Consider the following 25,036-nt stretch of genomic DNA (forward strand, 5'->3'; position numbering starts at 1 on the left):
TAATTGGCGAATACTATACCCATGCATTCAGGTTCGATCCTATTCCTTCGATAAAATTCGAAAAATTTCGTAGCACGTAAATTGATTATGCTTCAATCGTAAGGCAATGGAAAGGGGGGTGGCCGGACTCAGTGATTTGATTATTTTGCTCTGAAATGTAGCACAAGAACGGGCTTCAAGGGTGTTTTATTGTACGGTTGGAAAAACTAGTTGTATCTCTATTCAAGTCACTGAACTTACAATTACTTTCCTGAGCTTTTCACCCATCTTGATATTTTTGGCTCGGAAAAGGATGGTCCAGATTTGTTTCAGTGTATTATCATAATTTATTCTCATTTTGAATAGAAATTATTTCTCATTCAACTGTTTTTTCCTCGCATAAAATTCGTAACCATACCCGGTGGAATATAATTTGCCCTGGATCACGTTTGACGGCGTGTAGTAAGTGACAGTCACATTGTGATTTTCCCATGCATCGCTGTCATTCTATCAATTTGTTCTCTGTTTATGCATCAGTAATTACCTCGGTGTTTGCACTGTCTCAATTGCATATCCCATCCTAGTAATTCGGAATCAAGGCTGAAATTTAAAGCTGGTTCTCATAATCGTTAATTAACCTCAAATCGACATACAATCATCCTGAGAATCAAAGTTAAGATGGAACGCTATGATATTTAATGAGAAGAATGATATTTATTTATTTAATGAGTACATTTGGATGAGTGAATTCTCTAAATCTCAGCCGTTGGTCGCCATCCCTCTGGATGCCACTTGTGGCATTCGATTGCTTGCGTAAGTTGCTCATTAGCGCAATTCCAATTATAATTTACCATCGGCATTGGCACGAGAGCTCGATAGGCAGTGCTTCGAAATTCCTGCCCCCGTGGAGCGTCACCGCCACCCTTCCGCGCCAAACCCCCTCCCCCCGGATTTGCTCCGGCCGCGGAGGTATTGCCAGGAAGCGGCAATCGAAGCGCCTGGGCCGACTGCAACTTCTCGCCCCGCATCCTCATCCCTCCACACCCTGCCCCCCTCCCTCTGCTCTTGCCGCAATGCGAGGTGTGCAGGGTCGGCAGGTGGCCTGATCCCGATCGCGGATCTCTCCCCGGCGGATGGTGCAGCGGGCCCGGAAGAACCCGATTCTTTGAGAAGAGAGGATGGTGGGTGGGTTGGGAGGCGGATTGGTGCACGGTCGGATGCTGTCCGGGTGTTGTTTCTGTTGCAGTCATAGTGGAGACTGTTCCGTGAGGACTCCTCACGTTAAGGTGGTGAAGGATTAGGGAACGAGTTTAGATTTGGAAGACCCCTAGGAAATATATTTCTTAAGGCCGACAATTCTGTGTGTGAGAAAAAAAGAGGTTTATAAACTGTTTTCCTAAATTCAATGGCTTAAAAAAACCTAACGAACGACCGCTGATGGTGGTTGTGATGATTCCGCATTAATACTTCTCTGTGTGTTTACATTTTCACTGAAAATTTTAATCAAGGATTTAATTAATTAAGGATCAGGCACACTTAAGAATCGGTACCCATACCGATTGTAATTTTTTTAAGTTCGCTTCGAACAAATTTCCGATTAATTTTCAAAATCCGAGTGGTTTCAGCGGTTGCGGCGCAAATTTTGATGAACGCAGAAGTTCAAAGTATAATGTCTACGTTTAATAAATTACCAACGATGAAAATGAGCTTCTCAATTATCACAGGAAGTAATGAAAAATCAGAAAAATCTAAAGCTCTGACTCACAATTAGCTGCTGCTCCAGCCTCATAAATGCATGTTTAGATAGGGTGATAGGATCCTATTACTTCCTCATGGTAGGCCTGGAGTTGTGTTGCATTCCTTTGAGCCCGTACCATCGAATGGGAGCTCCGCAGGCCTTGGGAAATGCAGATGCTCAGCCGTGGGTTGCGGCGTTAAGTGACGGAAAATTCTTCGTGCGTTTCATTTTGTCAGATGAACGTAAAAATATTATGAATAAGCCTCGTCGGATCGTAGTCGTAGACCTTGAAATTAATTGTTTGAATTCCGAAAATTCAATGAAACTATGCATGGGCTATTTTCCCTTCGGACTCAAACCTGCTCACCGGGAAAACATTTCCTTTACCTCTCTCCACTTTTGAAGGCTTTAAAGATAGCATTTCAGTATTCACTCACCCGTATTTTCGTCTGTTGCATTTCTCGCACGGCTGCTAAATTAAGGTCTGGTTTTCAAAATAGTCTACTCTAATTAAATTTGCATAAGGTGCTCCCCCGCTAAATATTTCTGAAATATTTTGCGGCAGTACCTTCGGCACAAGTGATGGCGATGTAAATCAATTCGATTTGACGATCGCAGTGTTATCGCTGATGGAAAGGTTTGGTGGTGGAGGCGTTTGCTTGGAAAGCCAAGAGCGTCGTCGCTTTGTCGCAGTCAAGATGGCCGAAGTGCATCATAAAAACGCCCGCGTGCGGTTGTCTCCTGCCGCTGGGCGGCTCCAAGGCCTTCGCCGTGATACGACTGGCCGGTCGCGTGTCGCCGGTGCAGCGAGACGCCGGCGGCTTGCCTTTCGCCTGGAATCAACAATCGAGGGCGTAAGGCTTCCTCGTGTCAGAAGAATTGTCTCCGAAGGTCGTTTTCACAAGCGGTTTGGCAATCAGGCCGCCCCGTGCACGAGGGAGCTAGGCTGCAGGGAGCGGGCGTGACGTTGGATTTTTCGAAGGTGGGCGATCGGGTCCGCATTGGGGATAACGTTACCAAGTCTCCCTGATTCACCGCGAGACCGTCAGAATCCGAAAATGATCTTTAAACCCTTCAGACAAGCGAGTTCTCCGAGATGAAGTTTATCGTCCCGAAGGGTCACAGCAACATCGAAGGACCTATTTGCAATCCGAAATTCCTATTACGATCAATTAGCATTCACTGGAAGTTGCACGATGAAAGTTGGTGTCCAAGCGCCTCCAGCCACACGCCCTGATGGCTTGAAGGACTCGGCGTGTGTAGATGTGGATGAAACAATTTTCGAATGGTGTAATTCCCGAGTCCGCCGCACACGAATGATAGCGGATATCGAGAGACACAACTCCGGAATTCGGCGCCCCTCTTGTCGTGTGTGACTGCTGCCCTGCCCCGGCTACCCACTGCCTCCCCCTCAAGCGTGCACGCCTATCCCCGCCCACCCTAACCTCCCATCTCCACGCTTCCACCCTCACCACTCCGTCGCCTCCCCCATGTCCTCATCGCCGCCTCCTATGCCCCCCTCCGCTCCCTCGACCCAGATGATCCTCCCGCCCCATCTGCTCCGCAGACGCAAGTGACCTCAGCGCAGTGCCTTCAAGCAGCAAAACACATCAAGCGGCTTAAAATGTAACCCGTGTAAATGATTTAGCAGCGCGCCTTTGGAGGGTGTCGGGGTCCTTGCGGGCGCCCATTCCCCGCCAGTTGCCGCTCATGGAGTCCTTGGAAGTGGAGGCTCTTAAAAGGCTGGTGGAGAGCGTTTACTCGTGGCTGCTCAAAGTTCAATCGTTGCAAATCATGCCTAAATTATCCGTCTTAAAGAGTGCTTCATCTCAGTGAGCACTCTCTAGCAAAGACATAAGCGTTCCAAGCCATAGAATATTTTTCATCGGCCTTATGTACTGCCGGGGAGTCACAATTTTCTATCTCTAGAAGGACTGCCTGTTGTTCGTGAAACGTATTTACAGTACTCCATGACGTTCACCTTTGAACGCCGTTGAGTATCAGATGTTGATGGAAATGTTTGATTTAAACGATTCTCAAGAAGTTGCTGCGTTACAGTTCGCGAGGCAGCCAATTGGATCTGTTAAATCGGATTGGCAAACTAAATGCATCAAAGAGGGCGATGTTAGCCTGGCCACGTTCCTTCGGCACCGTTTTGAGGATTGTTTCACCGTATTACTCAGTATGTGCATTTCTTGATGTTAAGGTCACCACATGCACCATCACCCGTGATAACATATAAACACGGGCGAAATAAAAGGGAGTCAAGGATAAATAAATTTTCATTGTAATAATAATTTCATCAGAGGGTGAAGAATTGCAGTGTAGTGGTGTTGTTCTGCTACGGAAATTGTGTTCGGAGGCGTGGAGTGTTAATGGGGGACTCTTTTAAAGTAATAGCTATGCGGAGGACGACGTAAGGAATCAAAGTGACGACTTCCTAATGTAGTTGAACTCTAAACGTCGATGGGCACGTGCTGCCTATCGACGTGCAACGTGCAGATCGTGCAACTGTGGTAACCAGGTTGTCAGATTCATCAAAAAGTAAAGGGAGTTGGAAAGAAAGGATTGGGGATTGAAAAAGCCACGCGCTTCGGTCTTTTCGATGGCCATGCGATCTCCATAGCAGACTTAGTAGGCATAGAGTATGCAGTTGAGTGCGTAGTGCTGATACTCGTAGATTCATAAATCCTGAGAGGTGAGTTGTAAGATTTGACGTGCATCGCAAAAACTTTTCTGCATTAACATTCCCATACCCATGTATAAATACGAGATAACTCGGCTTTGACAAAAGTTTGAGAGTGTTCAAAAATGGAATGTTAATGCTGAATAATACCCGCTATCATTAGATATACTGCCACCCATTTACTAGTCTTTTACTAGTATGTCGCAAGAGTCTGATGTCGAGTTTCAACTTCAACGGATAATGTATTTGTGGTGTGCACTGTCGAGCTCTTCGTCGCACACCTGATTAATGCGGTGATATTCTGGAAGGACTTGGTGGAACAGTGTAGCTTGTGGGTCCCACACTCACGGGACAGTTCCTTGCTCTAAGGTGAAAGAGTGGAGGATACGTCCCGTTGGCGGGATGAAGAGCATCATCGCGCCATTGGCGACAGATGTCTACGTCCGAAGGTCAATTCGCAGAACACGAGTTGAGTGGCGCTCTGGTCAGCTGTTGGGGTTGGATCGCGTTCTCCAGGGTGCTATTTATGTTCTGAGGTTTATGGCACGCGTAAGTGCTATGGCGGAGTGAATGGTAAAGTATTATGTGGCCTTTTGAGCTTAAAACATCTTCGCAGTCCTCGGAGTCCCTCGAAATAGGAAAGAAGGCAGGCAGGTAGTTGGTCAAGGTGCGTCGTGCGATGTAAGTTTGTCCATAATTTTTACACCGAAGCAGTTATGACAGCCCTCCAAGCAATCAAAGGTAATCTACCTGTTAAGGGTAAGTTTTGTGCCCATATATTAGCATCCATTTAGGCCGCCCATGGAAGGAATGTGGAATTAATGTTCATCCCTTGAAAGCATTTGTGATAAACACTAGAAGAGACTTCAGTAAATCGAACTGAGACTATTTTGGTGAAAAGTTAAAGTGCCCATAAATATTTTCTTTTATCGGACTCATTCAGTTACCACATAACTTTGCAATTCATATTCCCTTACATTGGTTATTTATTCGTTGGGTAACGCCTTTTTTCTGCATTACAGTGTAACCAATTTCAGTCCTATGCATGTCCACGTGTAAAAACAATCCGCTGGATTTCACTTGATTTTTGCCAGCTTAAATTATTGCAGCAACTTCGAATACAGATTTTTCATCGCTATGCATTGAAAAATAATTTGAAGTGGTAACAAAAAGCGCGAAAGAAGCGTGGTGCAGGACGCAGTTGAGGATATGGAAAGTTCGCACAGGCAGGGTGAAATTGGTGCCTTGTACAGGTTGGTGAAAGCATTGTCAGCGAGCGAGTGAAAAGGTAATAACCTTGCAAATAATCGAAATCAGGAAGGAGAATGATTAACAGAACCAAGGAAGATTCAGCAGATATATATATCTGCTGAATCTGTTGCCCCCCTACCCTGATGTGTAAATTTCACTTGTGCCGGTTATGGTTTCCCAGGAAGATCTGATACCCGAAAAATTACATAGCTTGGGTGGAGCTGCAGGTGCCTTGCCCGGGAATCGAGCCCGGGACCCTCCGATCAGTAGTCCAACGCTCTACCCCCTGGACTACCACAACCCACACACACAAACACACACACACACACACATATATATATATATATACACATACATATATACATATATATATATATATATACATATATATATATATATATATATATATATATATATATATATATATATACATATATATATATATACATATACATATATATATATATGTATACATATATATATATATATATATACATATATATATATACATATACATATATATATATACATATATATATATACATATATATATACATATATATATATATATATGTATATATATACATATATATATATATATGTATATGTATATATGTATATGTGTATATATGTATATATATAAACAAGCATACAGGGTCTGTCCCAAAATTAAGTAAAATTATTTTCCCTGGCGAAGCGGACGAGTGGGGTGGGACGATTTGTGGCGGAAAAAAATGGTGAGAAGTCTTGGGAAAGCAACACGACCCGCATCAGTTTTCTGCGGGGCGTTACAAACTGCGGATCACTGCTCGACTGAACCCTTGTTCGAGGGTCGCGTCACAAATTCACGATGCCACTTTCCATGGAGTAAAGAAATGTGATAAAATTTGGTGTTTAACTTAGGAAATAGTGTTCGGAGACCATGACCATGTTGAAGGATGCTTATGAAGATGGAGAAATGTCCCAAGTGATGGTTTTCCGCTTGCACAGGACGTTCTGGGAGGGTAAGGAGCAGGTAGACGATGAGGAATACCCTGGAAATCCATCAACAGCACAATGTGATGAAAATTTGCAAAAGGTGAGACCCTCAATTCTGATTGACCCTCAAGTGTAAAGATGTTTGCAGAAAAGTGCAATAGTCAGAAATCCGCAGTGAATTGTATTCCTACAGAAGATTTAGCCATGAGAACGATGTGCCAAAAGGGTCCCCATGGTAATGTCGGAAGACTGCTTGTGTGGCAATCTTGCTTTGGACCTCTAGGACCACTGTGCAAGTTACCAGAGTTATTTAGAAGAGGCGGTTAGTGGTGACGAGACATGGGCTTTTGAGTACGACCCAAGTACCATTTGAGTACCATTTTGGACCACTGGATTATGTCAAAAATGCCACGACGAGGTGCCTGAACCAGGGTCCTGTTGATGCCTATGGAGATGGATATTGATGCGCAATTGATGTACTTATTTTTTTGGACAAACCACCTATGTATCTCTCTCTCCATATGTGTATATATATATATATATATATATATATATATATATATATATATATATATATATATATATATATATATATATATATTAGGTTTTGACCTAATAGACAAAACCTACCTTAACCGGTAGATGACTTAAAAATATATGTATATGTGTATTCAGGGTTCGTCCGGAAAATAAGTGTACTGACTCTTGGGCTGGGCGCGCCGCTCCAGACGCGCCCAGCACCGCTCTGACGGGCTGCGATTGGAGGGGGGTATGTTGGCAAGCGACGCTGAAAAAGGCAGTCGGCTCTGAGCTGTGGTGTAGTGAGGAGCTCTGTTAACGCGAACCTCCACGCTCGACCCACGTCACGGAACGCGATGCCGAAGTTTTTGGAGCAGCGTTATTCCATCAAATTTGCGGTAAAGCTTGGGAAATCGTCTACCAAAACTGTCGGTATGATTAACCAGGCTTACGGGGAGTCAGCCATGTCCAGAAACATGATCTTTCGGTGGCACAAGATGTTCGTGGAGGGCAGAGAAGAGGTCGACGACCAGTCTTCGAGAGGTTCCCGATGATGCCTTCGCGGGAGCGTTCCAGGAATGGGAACGCCGCTGGAACAAGTGTATCGACTCACAAGGGTCCTATTTTGAGGAATATTAGCTTAAGATATGTAAAAGTGTAATAAATTTTTTTTCCTGAGCTCAGTACACTTATTTTCCGGACGAACCCTGTATATATGTATGTATATATGTATAGCAGTAATTAGTAATTGATTAGATTATAAAATACAAGTAGGTATTTGTCAGTTCCTTAAATTTCGACGTCTTTGATATAGTGAATTGGATATATTTAATAAAGAATTCCAGAAAATAGGAGTTAATTGGTGGGATAAGGAGGCGTATCTGCAACCTGTTCATAAATTCTCAGTTGTAAGTGGCTGTTGGGGAGTCGGAATGGGCAGTGTTAGGAAGAGGAGTAAGACAGAGTTGTCTTCATTATTACATGTGCTTTTCAACGTAAATTGAAGGAAATGGTTATAGAGGCAAGGGAAGAATTGGAGTTAGGAATGAAAGTCGGGAGGCAATTCATAAAAGCAATTATGTTTGCGAATGTCCAAGTTTTAGTTTACCAGTCAGCCAATAAGTTACAAGCAGTGCTGAGCGAATTGGAATTGCATTGCGGTATGTATGGGGTGAGAGTAAATGTAAACAAAATTAAAGTCATGAGGTTTCTGAGAAAGAGAGAACTTAACTGAAATATTAAAATAGGAGTTCATAAACTGGAGCAGGCGGAGCCTGTTCTAGTTTTACGTATCTCGCAAGTGTTTTGAACCAAAATGGTCAAAACAGTTGGAAGTAAGAAGAATAATTGTTTTAGGCAAAGAGGCTTTCACAAGAAGAATGGGATGATGACATGGTTGCTGAGTAAGGATGTTAAGAAAATGCTCGTTAAAACTATGTGTAGCGAGGTTTTGTGCGGCGCAAAAACTGATCTTTGAAGCAAGATGTTAAGCGTAGATTAAAGGCTTTTGAAAAGTGGGTGCGGGGAAGGACGGAAAAAGCTAAATGGACAGAAAGGAAAACAACCGATGAAGTACTAGGCGTTAGGTGGAGGAGGTGATAGGTTTATTGGGAGAGATCCAAAGGCGGTAAGAAAAGTGGATGCAGGGTATTTTGATAGGCGATGGAATGTTGAAGACTGAAATAGAGGAGAGAACTGTAGGAAAGCAAGGTATAGGAATGGCATGTTAGACGGAATCAAGGGAGGAAGGAAGTATGCCGATTTAAAAGGCGCTTCTTGTAGGTTCCAATGTCGGGTTGTGCTTTGTTAGGAGAGGCAAGGGAATGTATCCTTGTACCGTTGTATTATATGCCTAAGCAAACCCAGTATTAACCGGTGCAATACTTAATAAAAGCAATAATAATCATAAATAACAAACACTCGCACCAGGCCTTCTTCGCACCCTTTTCGGTGGTATTGATACCCGTATGTCCTTTACCGTGCATATCCTCTTAAATTTCTCCTGAAGCTAATAATGATCCTTGTTTGTTTAATGTGTGTTAATTGTCATTATTTTAACTTTTTTAAACACCTATAATCCCTTTCAAGTGAATACGCCTGAATTTGTTTCGATAAAAAATGACAATGGAATGGAAGGAGATTGCATTGAAAATATATCGCTCACGATTATATAGACGATCTTTCCCCAATCGCTAACCACCGGCTCACGAGTGCCTACATCGGCAGATGAGCTTTTATTATCAAGGTCATATTATTTTTATTGCCTTTGGTGTATAAATTGATTACAACTTGCCTTTTAAGAAGATTGTATTGGGTAAAAGAGTTTGTTTTGTTGCTCGCGAAATTTTAAGCCTATCGGTTTGATGTTTTTGTAATGCGCTAGCGTGAGTTTACCCACTAGCGCTATTCCTGGTTTGCGTGTGGATTTCCGTCAGCAGTCACTGAGAAGTGTTTGCATAGGTGCATGTTCCATGTGTGCTCTCGCAATCACTTCCGTAGCTCCTCATATTTTTTCCCTTTAAATCTGAGGTTGGCCGGAGATGAAGCATGCTCAGCCCGTTTCCATGGTGCAGTGTGTGCACGTAATTTTGGATCATATGCACTTGGCCTTCAGCACTCATCAAGGGGTGTGGGCGTATGAAATATCGGGCTCTCGTTGAAGTCTCTCCTCAATGTCCAGATTTCTTAAGATTGCCGCCCTTGTTTTTGGTGATTGAGGTTTGTAATGGTCCCCTGGAGAGTGGGGGTTGCAGGGTAGCATTCTGGTGGCAGAGCAGATGTGTGGCGGGCCGGCGTGTCATGTGGCCAGGCCCTACCAGGGCCCCAAGGTGAGATGGAGGGTGGAGAGGATGAGTGAGTGCGTCGGCACGCGACCACTGGCCCCCCTCGAGCACCTGCCCCCCCTTCCCTGCTCTTCCTCCGCCTCACCTGCTCCCCTCCCCCTAGGGGCCCGCCACACCTGCCCCAGCCCCCCTGGGCCATCCGCCCATCTGCTCATCCCGGCCGACCTTGCTCAGTAGCCTCTTGGCTCCCATGCGTGTCGCAAGTCTGTGAGAGATCTCCGACCTGTGTTTGGCTCCTGCTCCCGCAGATCGTTTTGCCTCCCGTGGGTCACGATGATCATCTGCGTATCGGGATTCATCATCGGGTGAGTCGGTGTCTTGGTGCGATTGGTGTCTCCTTCCGGGTGCGTCTATGGTGTCAGACCCCCTCCCCCCCGCGTTCCTCGCCCTTGGTGCCACGAATTGCTCCAAACGGTGCGAAATGCAGAATTCAGTTTGGTCGTAGATTCATCGCCGTCAGTGTCTTCAAGAAGATATGAGTTTTCGGTAAATAACTAACGGCACTTTCGCCGGATATGCGCGCACAGATGGAGAGATACGGTTGCCAAAAGTGCGGAGACGTATAAATTCAGCGAAGTGTTATTTCTTGTGTGTGACAGCTTGTGTTCGTTTTAGGCAGTAGTATTAGAATACATGACATCGGTATTTAATGTATGAAAACACAGACCGGATATCGTGACACATTAACTTTCCGCGATCGAGCATTGAGGGAAATATCGTGGGTTAGAGTAATGTTTTGGTAGTGCTGCGCCAAATCCGAGTGTCTGTTTCAGAGCCTGCATCACTTGTACTACTTAACCGTCTGCAGTTTTCTCGTGCATGACATTGCGATGCCAAGGTAGTGATATATATATATATATTCGAGAGCTGACGGTAACTATATGAAAATGAGCCGATGTTGTCGTGTGCATATGACAGGCCTGTTTTTCAGCGTATGTGCCCTGTTTGCTTTCTACTTGTGGGTTTTATAACACATTTGCATGTAACTTATTATTCTTAAATGTTTCTTTAAGTAATTCCAATGGTGCACAACTTGCAGTTGGCATAAATCTTAAAATGCTCTCACACAAACGAAGCCATGGTTGCTAAACTGACATCACTTAAGCAAATATATCACAATTTTGTTGATATAAAATATATTTAAGCCACTGCCAGATGTGATGCACATGTGCAAATTTGCTTGATTAATTAATACCAATGAACCTCATGGAACTTCATCCATAAATCACGAGGCGGGCATGAGACACCTCAACTAACAATAAAAAAATCGTATTTATGAACAGCGCAAGTGGCTGGGTGCACCCATATTGGTGGGATTTATGTTTTTGGATCAACCTCCTTCGGCGTGGAACTGCATTGGTCCGCCCCTTCACATTTCGTTGCAATTTCAGAGCTCGCCGCGGAGGTTTTTCGTTCCGTAGTCATTGGTGTTCGCTTTGCGTCCAAATAGGGGTTAGGCGTGTGATGAAATAAATGGTGCTTACGGGGTTTCTCCGGTGGAGGCGGGCGCCCGGGTGTGCTGGATGGCACGTGCGTCGTCTACCCGGGTGCCCGTCGACTCCCCTCCCCCGTGCCCTCCCTTGGGGCAGCAATTTCCTCGGCCGCCGATTGACGGCCACATGTTCTCACCCCCAGGCATTCTCCCCCCTCCGTCCGCCTCCCTCACTCCGACCCCCTCCCCGCCAAAATGAGCTTTTCGAGGTGCGGGTGGAGGGTAGGGGATTCTTTGGAGGGAAGGTGGCACGCGCATTGAAACAAGGGATCTGGAGGAGGAATTCCTGAAGTTGCCTTATCATTCTCCACATCTGTTATGTCACAGTCGAGAACAGCGGTTGGTTTACCTTGCTACTTGGAGAACACGCTTTCCCGTCGTGATGACCGGTTGTATTTTCCATGTGAATGCAATCATTTCAAATACATATTTGCGCTGTATTATCGAGAAATCGAGTTTTTCCTTTGCCACGCGGCGTAATTGATGTGAAGTGTTTTTGTATGCAAAAGTAATGGTGACCGAAGCGGTGCATATACATTTATGTATTTTGCATATCGATATTGACCAGTATGAGCGATTAAGTTGTAAAGAGTTTCCTCTATCCAAGTCATGCACATTAATTGAATGTTTCTTCATTACCAACGGAGTAGGTTGCCTGACCTTGAGTTTTCCCCACCACTTGTTTCAAGGAGCGGACGGTATATTTTTATTTGTATTTTAACTCCCAGTTACCTTCTGTTCAGAGTTGCACATCGTAAAGATTTGTAAAGTAGAAATGACCGAAACCGATGCCATTTTTTTTTAAATGGCATTGTCCTCGAAAATTCGTCATATGTTTGGGCATATTGGCATGTACATATCGTTAACGGGGATTATTTTAGTTTATTTATTACTTGCGGTCGCTAGTATAATTCTGTGGCCAACCTGCGCGTTTAACGCTTGCACCCAGTTAAAGTTTCCGCTGTCATATCGATCCGGTATCACTTAGCCATTTCGGTAATAGGGCAGACCGCCAACGAAGTTGGCGAGTAGGGCAGGTTGCCCTCTTCACGGTCTATGTAGAAGCGTTAACCGCGAATCGATTGGAAGGTTAGTGATTGCGGGTCCCTAAGGGGGAGAAATCGGCGAAGGGGCGAGTAGGTCTTTCGGCGGGATTAGATGAGATGAGGTGGAAGGTGTACAGCACCCCTTAGCGCGTTGCATCGAGGCGACTGCCGGCTTCCCATTGGCTAGCCGTCTGCAACGGATACGGGGAGGGTAGAGTCCGTTGGGAAAGCGATCCCCAGCTGTTCCAGGCGGATGCCCTTGCCTTCGGGGCGGCCATTCCCGTTCCTAATGCCCATTGTGTGTTTGCACGTAATGATGGATGAAAGGCGGTCGTGGACGGACAACTTGCCTCGTCCCCTTGTCTTTGCTTGGTCTAGCGAGGTTATATCCCGTGGAAGGGGTTACTCAACGGCGCTGTCTCGAAAATCCCGAAACACAAGAAATTTCATCTTTAAAGGGAGGAGGGATCGCGGCAAATATTTAAAATTGAGCAAGCTTAGTTTTTTCACTACCATCAGCCCCGCTCCCATTTATCTGACCTTTGGAATGGTACCGGTCCTCTATTGAGACGATGGAGTGAGTTATAGCTGACACCCCTGCTATAACGAAGAAATATCAAGCTTGAATAAAACTTATGCCCGGAAATGATTGTTGGCCTTAGAAAGAATTTGTATGTTGAAGTATTGCATTCACAGTAAAGCCTGTCATATGTTCGGTCACTTCGAAAGTTATTCGTTTGCAATCTGTAGCCATGTACTTTCTAAGGAGGGAAAATTTACGTCGTTACTTTTCATTGAATCGCAATGCGCGAAACATTCTTGGAATGGATTCCTGGAAGTTGAGTGTTAGATCGGTGATGGGAATCAATGATTTTCTCCAGAGTCGGTTCCATTCAAGTCAAGTGAAATGGACGCACGTTGATTCATGGACCGTGTTAAACTTTGATTCTAAGCACTTTATTGGTGTAACTGGTAATTCTTAATTCACTCCCCATGTGGCATGTATTGTTATCAATGTAGATGTGGAGGTAAATCTCTTATGGATATATTTCAATGATTCACCTTTAATTTTGAATGTGATGGGCTCAAAGATTAGGATCGCGTAATTGATCTTATCAAGTTTAAACACCTTAACGATCAAAAATTTTTCGAAGTCGGAGAAGTGAAGAAAAACAATTTTTCCAACTAAAATAGCCATTTATTTCCCATAGTACTGGTTCAAAGGTCGGAGTGCGCTGGTTGAGCGGCTAAAGACAAAGCATCGGAGGTGATACTTAAAAGAAAAACTTTTTCATAAAATACTGTCGGCCCAATGCGGAGAGTAGTGGAGGTTCCCTTGCGATTAAATCTCTGGTGTTACTCGTAAAGGTAATCGTTAGGGCTCCTGGGAAAAGGAATGTTCTCTGCCGCACGTTGTTTTGTTTTTGGGTGGAGAATCAATTATCCAGTTCTGCACATACATATTTATTGAACCTTTTGAGTGTTTTTTCCTTTCATTCGAGAGGTGTGCATAGAGGGCTGGTTGCCTGCAAACTGCCGGCAACCCGCGAAGTGACAGCCGTAGAACCTGATTTCTGTGGTAAAATTATGAAGCTTTAGAGAAAGACGAGAGCCGAGCGAAAGGGCGTGGTTTCTGTCTAAATTAAGGCGTGGGAAGTGAGTGAGTATGGAAACGTGAACTTGACCGAGTGAAACCAGGCTGTGAGGAACAACTTGCGCCATCACTGCCGGAGAGGTTGGGGAGCCCCTTGAGAAATCGTCCGAACTGTTGCCAAGCGACCTTGTTATGAATAGGACGAAATTTAATGGGCGACAATGGCTTAAGCAGATGGCGTTGATTGCCTCGGTTTCGAGTGATACCGTGGTTGAAACGAGTGATTGTTTCGCCGACTACTCTTAGTGTGCTTTTGTTACTTGAGCAAATGTAATGCTCCCCTTTGGTGAGTCATTTCCGGATTTATATCTGTCTCGCAGATTTCTTGACGAATGTTTATGAAAAAAATGTGTGGACGTTCGAATGGATGTAGACCGCATAGGTCGTTTATAGTCACACTCAGGGAATGAGCAGTCGCAATTACTCCCGCCTCCCATTATCGATTCCGCATGGCTACTAGATGGCGTTTCCAGCGGTCAAGTACGTCGGACCTTCGGAGTGAGACATTTCAGGGCCACAGAGGAGAAAAGAGCCGATATTTTCCGTGTGCTGTATTTGTCCTTTAAAGACTGAGATGAAAATAAATGCACTTGCTCCCTTTAATTTTATTTTCCTTTCGTGCTAATCTTAAGAAAATCATGTCTTTTGCTATTCCCTCTATCCGCTTCGTTCCTACTGCCTTATTTTTGCCAGCAATCGAGTTTGTTCGAAAGGTTATGTTTTTATATTGTGAAAAATATGTATTCAGTACTTTTTGTAAACTCATGACTTTGTCGATAGTGCGAGAGCTTTTTGATTGAGGAGAGGTCATTATTTCGATTTGATTTCTAACGTCAGCCATCAAAACCAAACTTCGGGTTAATTGCTCTGGTGATATTTTTATGAGGGTGGGAAAAGCCATCAAAGAGAGTGGCTTGTTTTTTCTGCGCTCGGTATAAGTGTGTTGCATATCAATTTAGTAATATTATCAAATTTATAGGTGACGGCCGTCCCGTATAAGTACCCATTTACACCTTTCCTTCAGCGCACAACATTGCGTGCGCCATAGTAGTCTCGGCTGCTCAAGACTCGCCCCAGGATACACGCGCTTTGCGTTTCCACTTCTTTAAGTCCCGAGGGTTCGGTTCTCAGGGCATGGACGGAGATTTTCGGTAATTTTCGTGCGTCATCGGATTCGCATTCACCCGCTTGTTAAATCATCAACCTCCTGGTTCTGCTATTGCGTGTCACCTGGAGCGGAATCTGGGGAAGAGGGATCAGAGGGACAGTCGCATTAAAGTGGTCCACGCAGGTCTGCAGATTTTCGTTGCCCGCTGAAAGGAACATGACGATATCTCGTAAACGTTTTATGGAAAAATTTAATTCCTCCGTTTCGCCAAGCATGGGTACCAATGTTTGTGCCTGGGAACGTTCTTAACTCTTTTACGATATTGCCATGCATTCTAAGAGCCTTCGTGCCGTTAGTGTTTCTTTTCTCTCCGCTTGACAATGATTCCCGCCAAGACCCCGACACCCGAAAAATAGAAGCTCGCTGGGTAAATCATATTTTGGAACAGGTGTGTGGAAAGCTGGAAAAACATGGAAGCCGCATAAGCTGCTGGCCGGACTGTCAGCCAGTGAGAGAATCAATTTTCAGGGCTACAGCTATATTAAAAGTCTGCGGGATGCATGTACATGTTGAGAGGCTTTTTAATGGCATCTATTTTATCATCCGACGTTGATTGCGAAAGAAATGTGTCTCGCGTCCTGAAGTAGCGCGAATATTAATGGCCTAAGCCGGGCATTCAAAAGGAATTACGCGCGCTGTTCCCTGCGGTAGGGTTCCCGTTCTTCGGGTGCCAAGTGGTCAGTTTACGAGTGGTCGGTTGCCTTTGCCCTCGGATGGTTGGCTGGAAACCTCGAGATGGGTTTTGTTTTAATCTCTGTAGGCCTTCGAACAAAATCCACCCACCGCGCCTCCGTTTAAATTGCCACTTGTCCTCGCACTCTTCCCGGATGGGGGAGGGGTGCGAAAATGGGAGTTCGCTCATCTTCGCGGGTTATCTTGACAAGTGATCTTTATGTGAGACACCGATGTGTTGCGCATGTATTTTTAAATCTGAAATTTTTACCGTTTTTGAGAAACAAGGGTACCTAGGACAACCAGGTTTGGATGGCGAACGGTTGTTGACACATTTTCGCTTGCCGGCCGACTATTTGCATGCATTTTGTCCCACCTCAACTTGCATCCACTCCAAATGTTTTCACGCAGTAACATTTAATGTACATTGCAATTTAATGCGCAATTTAACATTTTCATGTAAGGCTTAAAGCTGGGGATTTCTTGTGCTGTGCAAGGCTCTTTTTCTTTAGCGTTCGAGGGTCGGAAACTTGGTCGATGGGGCTAAAGGGTGGGCGTAGATTGGAGACGTGGTCGTGGAGGAGTTTGGAAAAAGGAAAATGGGCAGAAAGAAAGCAAAGAATTTCTAGGCATGGTGGTGGTGGTGAGAAGGATGTTAGGAGAAATGTAAATGAGACGGGACAAGTGGATGCTGAGCAAATTGAATGGATATTGGATGTGTCTGTCGAAGACTGCCGTTGAGATTAGATTGTTCGGTAGACAAGTCAAGATGCAGGGAACGCACAGGCACGTCGGACGTAATTAAGGGCGGCTGGGCGTATGCAGATTTGAAGAATGGCTAATTGTAATGTAGGTTGTAGAGTATTTATTCAGTGGGGACTAGGACTCTCCTAGTCCCCACGGGCTCCTACGGCACGTCTGTCCGTCATGTCCGCTGTCCCCATAGCGATGAGTGTTATTGCGACAGCATTTACGGCAATGGTATCGTGCAGGTATAAGACGGTTTCGAGAAGACACCTCTCTTCAAGCACCCCGTGTGGCATAGCATTGTACATGGTCCCACTTTCCTCTAAAACAAAACGGTCGCTGATGGCGGAAAATTGTACGAATGAAACTGTGTGTTGTCGGTCGTATGCAAAGCATATTAATATACGGTCGACTGCGCAGAATTGATTCTACATCCAAATTCGTGAAAATAATGCCTCGCCCAGAGTGACCTTTAATGGCTGATGCGCTTCTTTTGATGACGAGCGAGGCCCACTAGTGCCTTGTGAATGAATCAATCAACCTACCCTATGGCCACGGGCCTGCAGCTCTCCGATGTATCGTCTTGTTTCCTTTTCTCCTCGCGTGGCTCGTTGGGAGTACGAAGTCACCGTAGCCGTTGGTATACTTCTACGTGTACATGCATGGTACCCTGAAAACCACCGCGAGGGCGTATGGCAGGAGTTGACTCCATACCAGACATGCAGCATAAAAGCAGGGGATGCCCCACTAGGGGATAAGACTGGCCTAATTTCATTGCCAGTAAAAACGTTTAGGAAATCAGCGATGAAATGTTTCCACCTCATACCATTAGTCAATATCGAAAGTCATTACATGTTGCCTCTTCTTCGAGACTTGACCACCTGAGCATCGATTAGGAGATTTAAAGGTGGTATGATCTTAATGTTTGAAAATGTGCTTACAGGGCTTCATTTGATCAAATATTTACTTAATTAAATTGGGGGGGGGGAACCCATCAACTTCTAAATGAAGGACACTTCTTGATTCTATTTCACATTTTCTTCCACTGCTTGTAGACTCACATGAAGTCATCCGCCTCAAGGAATAGGGGATTTCCGTGGGGGTTCTCATGGGTGAAGGGTGGGAGATGGGCGTGAGGGAAATCTGAGCATGGCTGATCGCTAAGCATTGTCCACCCCGCACACATGAAAAAACAGGTTTTAGACCATAAGAATTCGAAATACGCGTACCAATTCCGGGTGCATCCGAAGCGATGTCGCAAATGACCTCAGCAGTCTCTCGCCTTCCACGGCAAGGACATTCGAAGCGGCGTTGAGAGATTCCGTGCACCCCTCACTCTCCCAGTCCCTCGTCCCACGGCCCTCGTGATCGCGGCCGCCACTCCCGCCTCCGCTCGGAGGTGTCGCCGTCCAGAGGAGAGACAGGGAAAATTATTTGGTGTGTGATGCGTCGGAGTAAAATATTGGTCTTTGTCATTAATCACCCTGTAGTAGTGTGTTTTTTTCATACGCATGCTCAAGGTATAAAACGGGTTTTAGGAATGGACGATTTATTTCTATTGAGTGTGAAATAATGAAATAGAATTTTCTATTGTTGTAGCCATAAAACTACGATTCCTCTTTTACTGGTGAAATGGAATTGTTTCTTTCTAGCCATAAAACTACAAAAAATTGTAATAGGCTAAATGCCTCCATGGAGAAATGCTTCGATTCGATTGTTAACGGGATACTTATGGAATTATGTTAATAGTTTATCGGGCGTTTTGTTTCAGTTTAGTAATTATTTCATTGGAGGCTTAAAATTCCTACGGAGTATTAGTAAATATCTAAATTTGCATTCAAAACTGTGTACGTTTATTCGATATATTCGTAATCGATAAATTCCGATTTGTCCAATGGCAAGCAATGATAAATATTTATTGATACTGAGAAAACAAGCTCATCAATTTGCTGTGGCCATACCTACTTATAAGCCTCTCCACGTCGTGCTAGCATGTTTGCATATTAATTACCCACATCAGGCGATATTTAATTATATTAAGAGAGCGGTCCGATCAATAGTTCAAGACCGGAGAAGGCGTGCCAAAGGCGTTTGTTCCATTGGTATTTTTCTTGTTGGTGACCTGGAAGGCGGGAGTTTCGAGTTCTGCGTCGGACTTGGATTTCAAGTAATCGTATATCATTTACGATGAGGCATGGCATTTTATCATGCTTTCGTGGGATATCCTTGGCCGGAAGCGATCAAATACAGGTTTACGAAAATTGTTGACAGCGCATCCTGCTTTCTCGCAATGCTGCCTTATATGTGCGTCTGAAAGGCTGTTGCTGGATTTCTAATATGTTTCTGCATTCCTGAGATGTAAATTGATAGATGCAACTATTTAAAGATAATAGGTTTGAGTCATAGACGAAATCACGCTAGCCGTAGAAGTCCTTGGATCAGTCGGCATTAGCAATATTGGTATTTTTCATCGCCGTTTTACGATTTGGCTTATTCTCCAACTATCTTCACACAACTGTGGACGCGCGTTAGATCTTAATTGCTTAGGCATTAGCCTCGGTATAACATGCCAAACGCCGTTGACTTGACAAGCAGACCAGTGCCTCGGCGGTCAATGGTTTGGGCCCTACCTTATGAGTGCAGCCATGAGCTGGAACTTTAGCCTGCCTCGAAGAGTGATGATACCTTCACGCCATCACTCTTTGAAGTCACCAATCACGGCGTCACGCTACGCGTTTGCACTTGGAAAGAGTTAGCTCAAAAGCACCCTATCACCCGAGAGCAACCGTGGTTGCTCTCGGAGCTATAATAACCTTTTCCTTGTTTTTAGATAGGTTTAGAAATTCCGATTCAATTTTCTAAGAGGTTGACTCTTTTCATGCTTTCGTTAAATGCAGGACAATGAGTAAAAAATTTTGTTTCACTGCTGGAAAGAAGTGTTCATAGGGAACGGCAAATGAAAGTTCAATTCCCCTTCACTGTTGGTTTTCTCTTCGAATGCGAGGAATCCTCTCGAAGGCAAGTCTCTCATCCTTAAACTTCATCCCCGCCGTCGGGATTGCAATTCATCCATTGCGGAGGTCTTCCCGCACCTCCCCCCCTCTCCACCGGCAGCGTCTTCATACGAAAGCCTGCCTGCATTGCACTGCACTGCGTTGATTTCGACTCGGCGGATTGCGGCTGCTGGTATGAGAAGCGCTCGTCACCGAGAAGATGTTAATTAATTAGGACAAATGTTTTCTAATAATTTCTGCTAATTTTCCACCACCATGATGCTGCTATTTCACCATTCTTACTCCGAAAGCGGGCATAATTTGAAACTTAATGTTTAACCTCGATCAAGTCGCTTCCAATAGCGTTATATTGTGTGACTACCCCAAGCTTTGACTCTGAATTATTCAAGCAATTGAACACGTTGGTAAAAGTTTATGATGCTGCCCAATGGAATACCAAATTCAGTTTCATTCCAAAATATTTCAGAATGTTGCCATAATGGTCTAAGAATTAGAATTTCAAAAGAATAATTATACATATACACACATACATGTCTGTGTACACACACACACATATATATATGTGTATATGTATGTATGTGTGTATATATATATATTATATATATATATTTCTATATATATATATATATATATATATATATATATATATATATATATATAGAAATATATATATATAAATATATATATATATATATATATATATATATATATATATATATACACGCACACACATACAGTTGTTTACAGCTGTTGTGTTGTCATTTACAACAGGTTGTTACAGATGTAACAGAAGTGATGCTAACAATTAGGATTCATCAGTAGATTTTTTGTAAAGCATATACTGATATGTTTCCTCTCTCTATGTTGACTCTTTTCAGTTCACTTGTTACTCCATAGATTTATTGATCAAGCAATTTTGGAATCCTAAGTATTTGTGTAAATAATTGCCCCTGACCAGTGACCATAATCGTTGATGACCATATTTCATTGTTTCTAGAGAATCATTGTCTCATTTCCAAAATTCTGTCTCCCCCACAGTACACCCCACAAATTGGACAAGCCACCATGTGGACCCGGGCCCCCTCCTACTCTTGCCATTGGTGAGTGCATGGCATTGGGTGCTCGGTCCCCAGCCAACCCTAATGCCAACCATGGGATTCACAAGAAGGGCTCGGTCCGCAATGGAGATGTCATCAAACGCTCCCGGGTTCAGACTGCGTAAGTACCCTCAGAAGTTTACTTTTTTACACTCTTTCATTCAATTTGAAATGTTCAGCTTAATATCTTTTCCATCACAAATTACACTTTGTGTTGTCAAAATGTATTATCATTCATTATCATCATATGATGTCATCCTATTTCTTTATCATAATCATTTATCATATATGACTTTAATGATTCATCAGTTTTTACTCTACCAATAAAATTATAAAGTCTGTTAATATTTACGTTGACATTGTTTTCTGCATGGGAAAGCCAAATAATGTGGTCTAGTGAGCAACGTGTCCATCAGCTAACCCACTTGCCATGGCCTGCCTTAGTCATAAATATTGTGTAGCCACAATATGGATTTATAATATCAAGTTGTGTTAATGATGTGATATGACCTTGACATGGGCGCCTTGAACTGTTCATACTGTTCAGACAAAATAATTCCTTTCCATCAGGCACTTAGCTGCGGTTAAAGAGAAGTTTTGATGCCAGTTAAACAAAAGCATTAGATTGTTTGTTTTCTTCTTATTGCATATAATGTGGTGGAGTGTTATAATATTTTTGTTATCCAAAATAAATACATCTTAATCAAATAAATGCAGGGTATTCAAAAACTTTGTTCATCATGTCATCTCCCTTTTCATGTCTGCTAATTTTCCTCATTATTTAAAATAATTTGCTTCTCCCACCAATCAGCACTTTTCTGCCAAAATTGGACTTGAATGAAGGCAATGGTTTGCGAATGTTGGACATGAGTAGAAGAAATCTATAATAAATTATGCCATTTTAATAATTTTAGCACATCCAATCATATAGCAAATCTTTAAGAAGGGAAGGACAATTCCCTTTGTTACTGCAGGATTTTTATGAATATACCTTGGCTAAGAAGGATAGCGTTAATTTTCCACCCTCTGAAATGTAATATAATAACAACCATGTTGATGCTTTGCATGTAATGCTATACCTCAGAGCACTCAAAAGTTAGTTTGGTTGCAGTGTTTTGAGAGTATAAATTAAGAATTATTCTTCTGGTTTCTTCAGCATAGAGGATTGGTTGGTATAGTCTTGTTCCTTTTTTATATTTTCTGCATAGTAAACATCATAACGTATGATGTAAATAGATTGACGTGCCCATTGGAATTTACTGGTGAGTTAGTAGTCCCACCTTTCCATTTTTCGCATTGGGTCTTCTTTTGAGTTGCAACTTTTAAATTTTTCATCCATGTTCAAAATTTGAGATGTGGAAGTATTTTTGAAGCTTGGAATTTAGAAAGTATCTACCGGAATATTATGTAGTCCGGTGTTTAAACCTCCATGAATTGATTGATGGTGGCTGTGGAGGATGCTATCCTAGACACATGAAAGCCTTTATGATGGGCAAAAGTTGTAACTCACAGGCATATAGTATAGGAGTAGTACATTCCCCCAAGTTAATGGTGTTCAAGGCATTGGTGAGGAGTGAAGTCCCAGGGTGGATGGTGGTGAGTAGAAGGATGAGCATAGAAGCAAGGAATAAAAGCATGGAAGTATAGGCAAAGACCCACCCAAAGACCTTGATAAGACCTTGAAAGAAATTTGGCTATAATGCTATGTTTATGGCCACACCTCAATCATGTTGTTAGTTCTTTTATGAAAAAATGAGGCTTTTACTTTAGTTCTAGGGCATTTAAAGATTTTGGGATGTGAAAGATGGAAGGGAACGGCCATTAATTAAATTATCTGGGGAAATGGCATAATTCCTTCTTATTCTTTGTATCCATTACTTTTTCACGTAGATCCAAACTATCATGATATGTTGCAAAAAACCTTCTTTAATTTTTATTTTCTCTATAGTATCATTTTAATGCGGCAATTGACTAGGATATCAATGTTAGTGCATTTTTGAGGTCCCTTAAGCACATTTTTGCTGTTTTATTGGTGACTCTCCCTGCATTGTGTGAAAGTACATAAGGCAATTAGAATTTTTGTGGCACAGAAGCTGAGAAATATTGATTTTGCAACAATAAATTGCATGCTTAACATTCTAGCTGTAAATAGAAGATCTCAATAGAATCTGGAATTAGAAATCAACCAAAGGAAGTGGTATTTGCAGACTATATACTTCATTGTGGACCATTAAAATATTTTTTTGATTTCCTTAAATAAAAAGTTCAATCTTTTAATCATGCTTTTCTTAAAAATTATAAATGCTATGTTTTTTCCAAAATGCATGCATTTAAAATGTTGCCTAAAACCTAATTACCTGGTTTGAAATTTTGAATTAAAATTTTAATTGTTCGACCCTTCATTAGATCCATATTTATGTGAATCTAGGTAAAATTGAATATTATAGCCTAGTTTAATTGTCTTCTGATTACTTCTTTGATTAGCTGTGTTAAGACAATACAATGTTTTAAACAAATTTTATAAGATGTGTTCCATAGATTTATTTATTTAACATTAATAGTAAACAGCACTTTTTGGCCTTTACTCCGGACCTTTTAACAATGATATTTAAAACAATAGACACAATTGGAAGCAATGAAGCCCAAGGTGGAGGAAACCCACCTAGATGAGCGTAGAACGCACAGCCTCTGGATTGGTAGGCAAGGACATTGCCCCATCACCACCTGGGCTGACAAAGACATTTTAAATCATCATGATCCACTTATGGCACATGAAACTATGGCACTTAATGATGAAGCCCTGAAACAATTAACGAAATCTTGCTATTTGAAAAAATGCTAATGTTTTATGCACTGAACTCTATACAATGGTGAAAGAGCCAACAGCATTTATTTTCAATCCTGGAGTCAAATGGAAATTCCATTTACATTTGATTTCATTTACTTGTTTACTTGGTGGCTGAATTATTTATTTGAAAGTCAATGGCAGTTGCAATCAAGGCTGTGAGGATATGCTTGGGAAAAATGATAATAGCATTTGGCAACCAAGAGAGATACTGAAATAATGAGTGAAAGGAAAGATTTTGTGATTATAGGATGAAGTCCAAGTATATATATATATATATTATTTTTCTCTAGGAAGGCATCATGATTGAGGAAGCATTGTGGCAGTAATTAACATTCAGGAGGTAATGATAATTAACTTATGGATAATTCATCATGGCAATAATGGTACATGTATAAGGCATTTGGGAAACCCTGTTGTTCATGTTTTATGCTTGTCTTAAATGAGGAATTAATGCCAACTCATAGTTGATTGTCATCACTATAATTGCATTGTCCACTGAGTTTAATTAAAGGCATATGCTCTTCCAGCCTCCAACTCCCTTTGGTCATGATCATTCCACTGTTTTGGGTGCTCCGCATTGGAGGGGATATGTAAATGTTGAGAACATGCCTGAGTAGTGTGGTCACTTAAACTGGCCAGCTCAATCACACTTCTCCAGAAATCCCTATTATGGGCAAGTGGTCCCCTCAACTGCCAAATGCCCACCACAATTTTCCTCATTTTTCTCCTATTCCCATGCCCTGACTGTTTCAGTTACTTTCCTTTGACTCGATTCCAATAAAGCCAACCGTTTAATATTGTCAATAAGTATTTAGATATGTTTTGAAAATGCCTTCACTGCTCAGTAGAGATATTTTGGTCAAACCTCTAAGAGCCTCATCATATTTTAACTTTTGGCAGCTTTTTAAGTACACCCATTGTCTTTTTTTCTCTCTTGTTCCTATCAGTGTTTGAGGTACTTAAATATAGGACTTGAAACAGATTCATTGCAGTTGTGACAAAATCCATTTTCATAGAGGTGCTCGTTATCATTTCATTCTAATTATTTTGTATTTCACGTGCAAAGAATTTAGATACACATATTTCAGGTCTTTTTGTGTCAAAGGCTATTATCTTTCCAGTTGAAATGTCATAGGCTTGTCTCTTTAAGTTTCCAAAAATGCTAGAAATAGTTTTGTGAGTGTTGATAAAATAATAGCTTGTGAGTATCAGTTATTCAAGGAATTCAATTAATATGATTAACTTAAATTCTCTTAAATGTTGTGGTACATTTCACAAGTTATTGATGGAAATGCGAATGGGTC

At 42.5% G+C, this 25,036-nt stretch overlaps 1 protein-coding gene across 4 annotated transcripts in view; it reads left to right on the plus strand.

Moving 5' to 3' along the window:
- The window catches only part of LOC139695591 (IQ motif and SEC7 domain-containing protein 1-like), a 250,136-nt gene that overhangs the window by 201,867 nt on the left and 23,233 nt on the right, over positions 1–25,036 (plus strand). For all 4 annotated transcript variants that reach the window (XM_071594386.1, XM_071594390.1, XM_071594388.1 and 1 more), the window contains one exon: positions 20,826–21,005. In XM_071594386.1, the coding sequence (XP_071450487.1) occupies positions 20,826–21,005 (180 nt within the window). The remainder of the gene's footprint in view (positions 1–20,825; positions 21,006–25,036) is intronic.

The sequence above is a fragment of the Hetaerina americana genome, unplaced genomic scaffold (genome assembly GCF_022747635.1).
Source record: "Hetaerina americana unplaced genomic scaffold, ioHetAmer1.1.p SCAF_60, whole genome shotgun sequence".
Classification (NCBI taxonomy): Eukaryota; Metazoa; Arthropoda; class Insecta; order Odonata; family Calopterygidae; genus Hetaerina; species Hetaerina americana.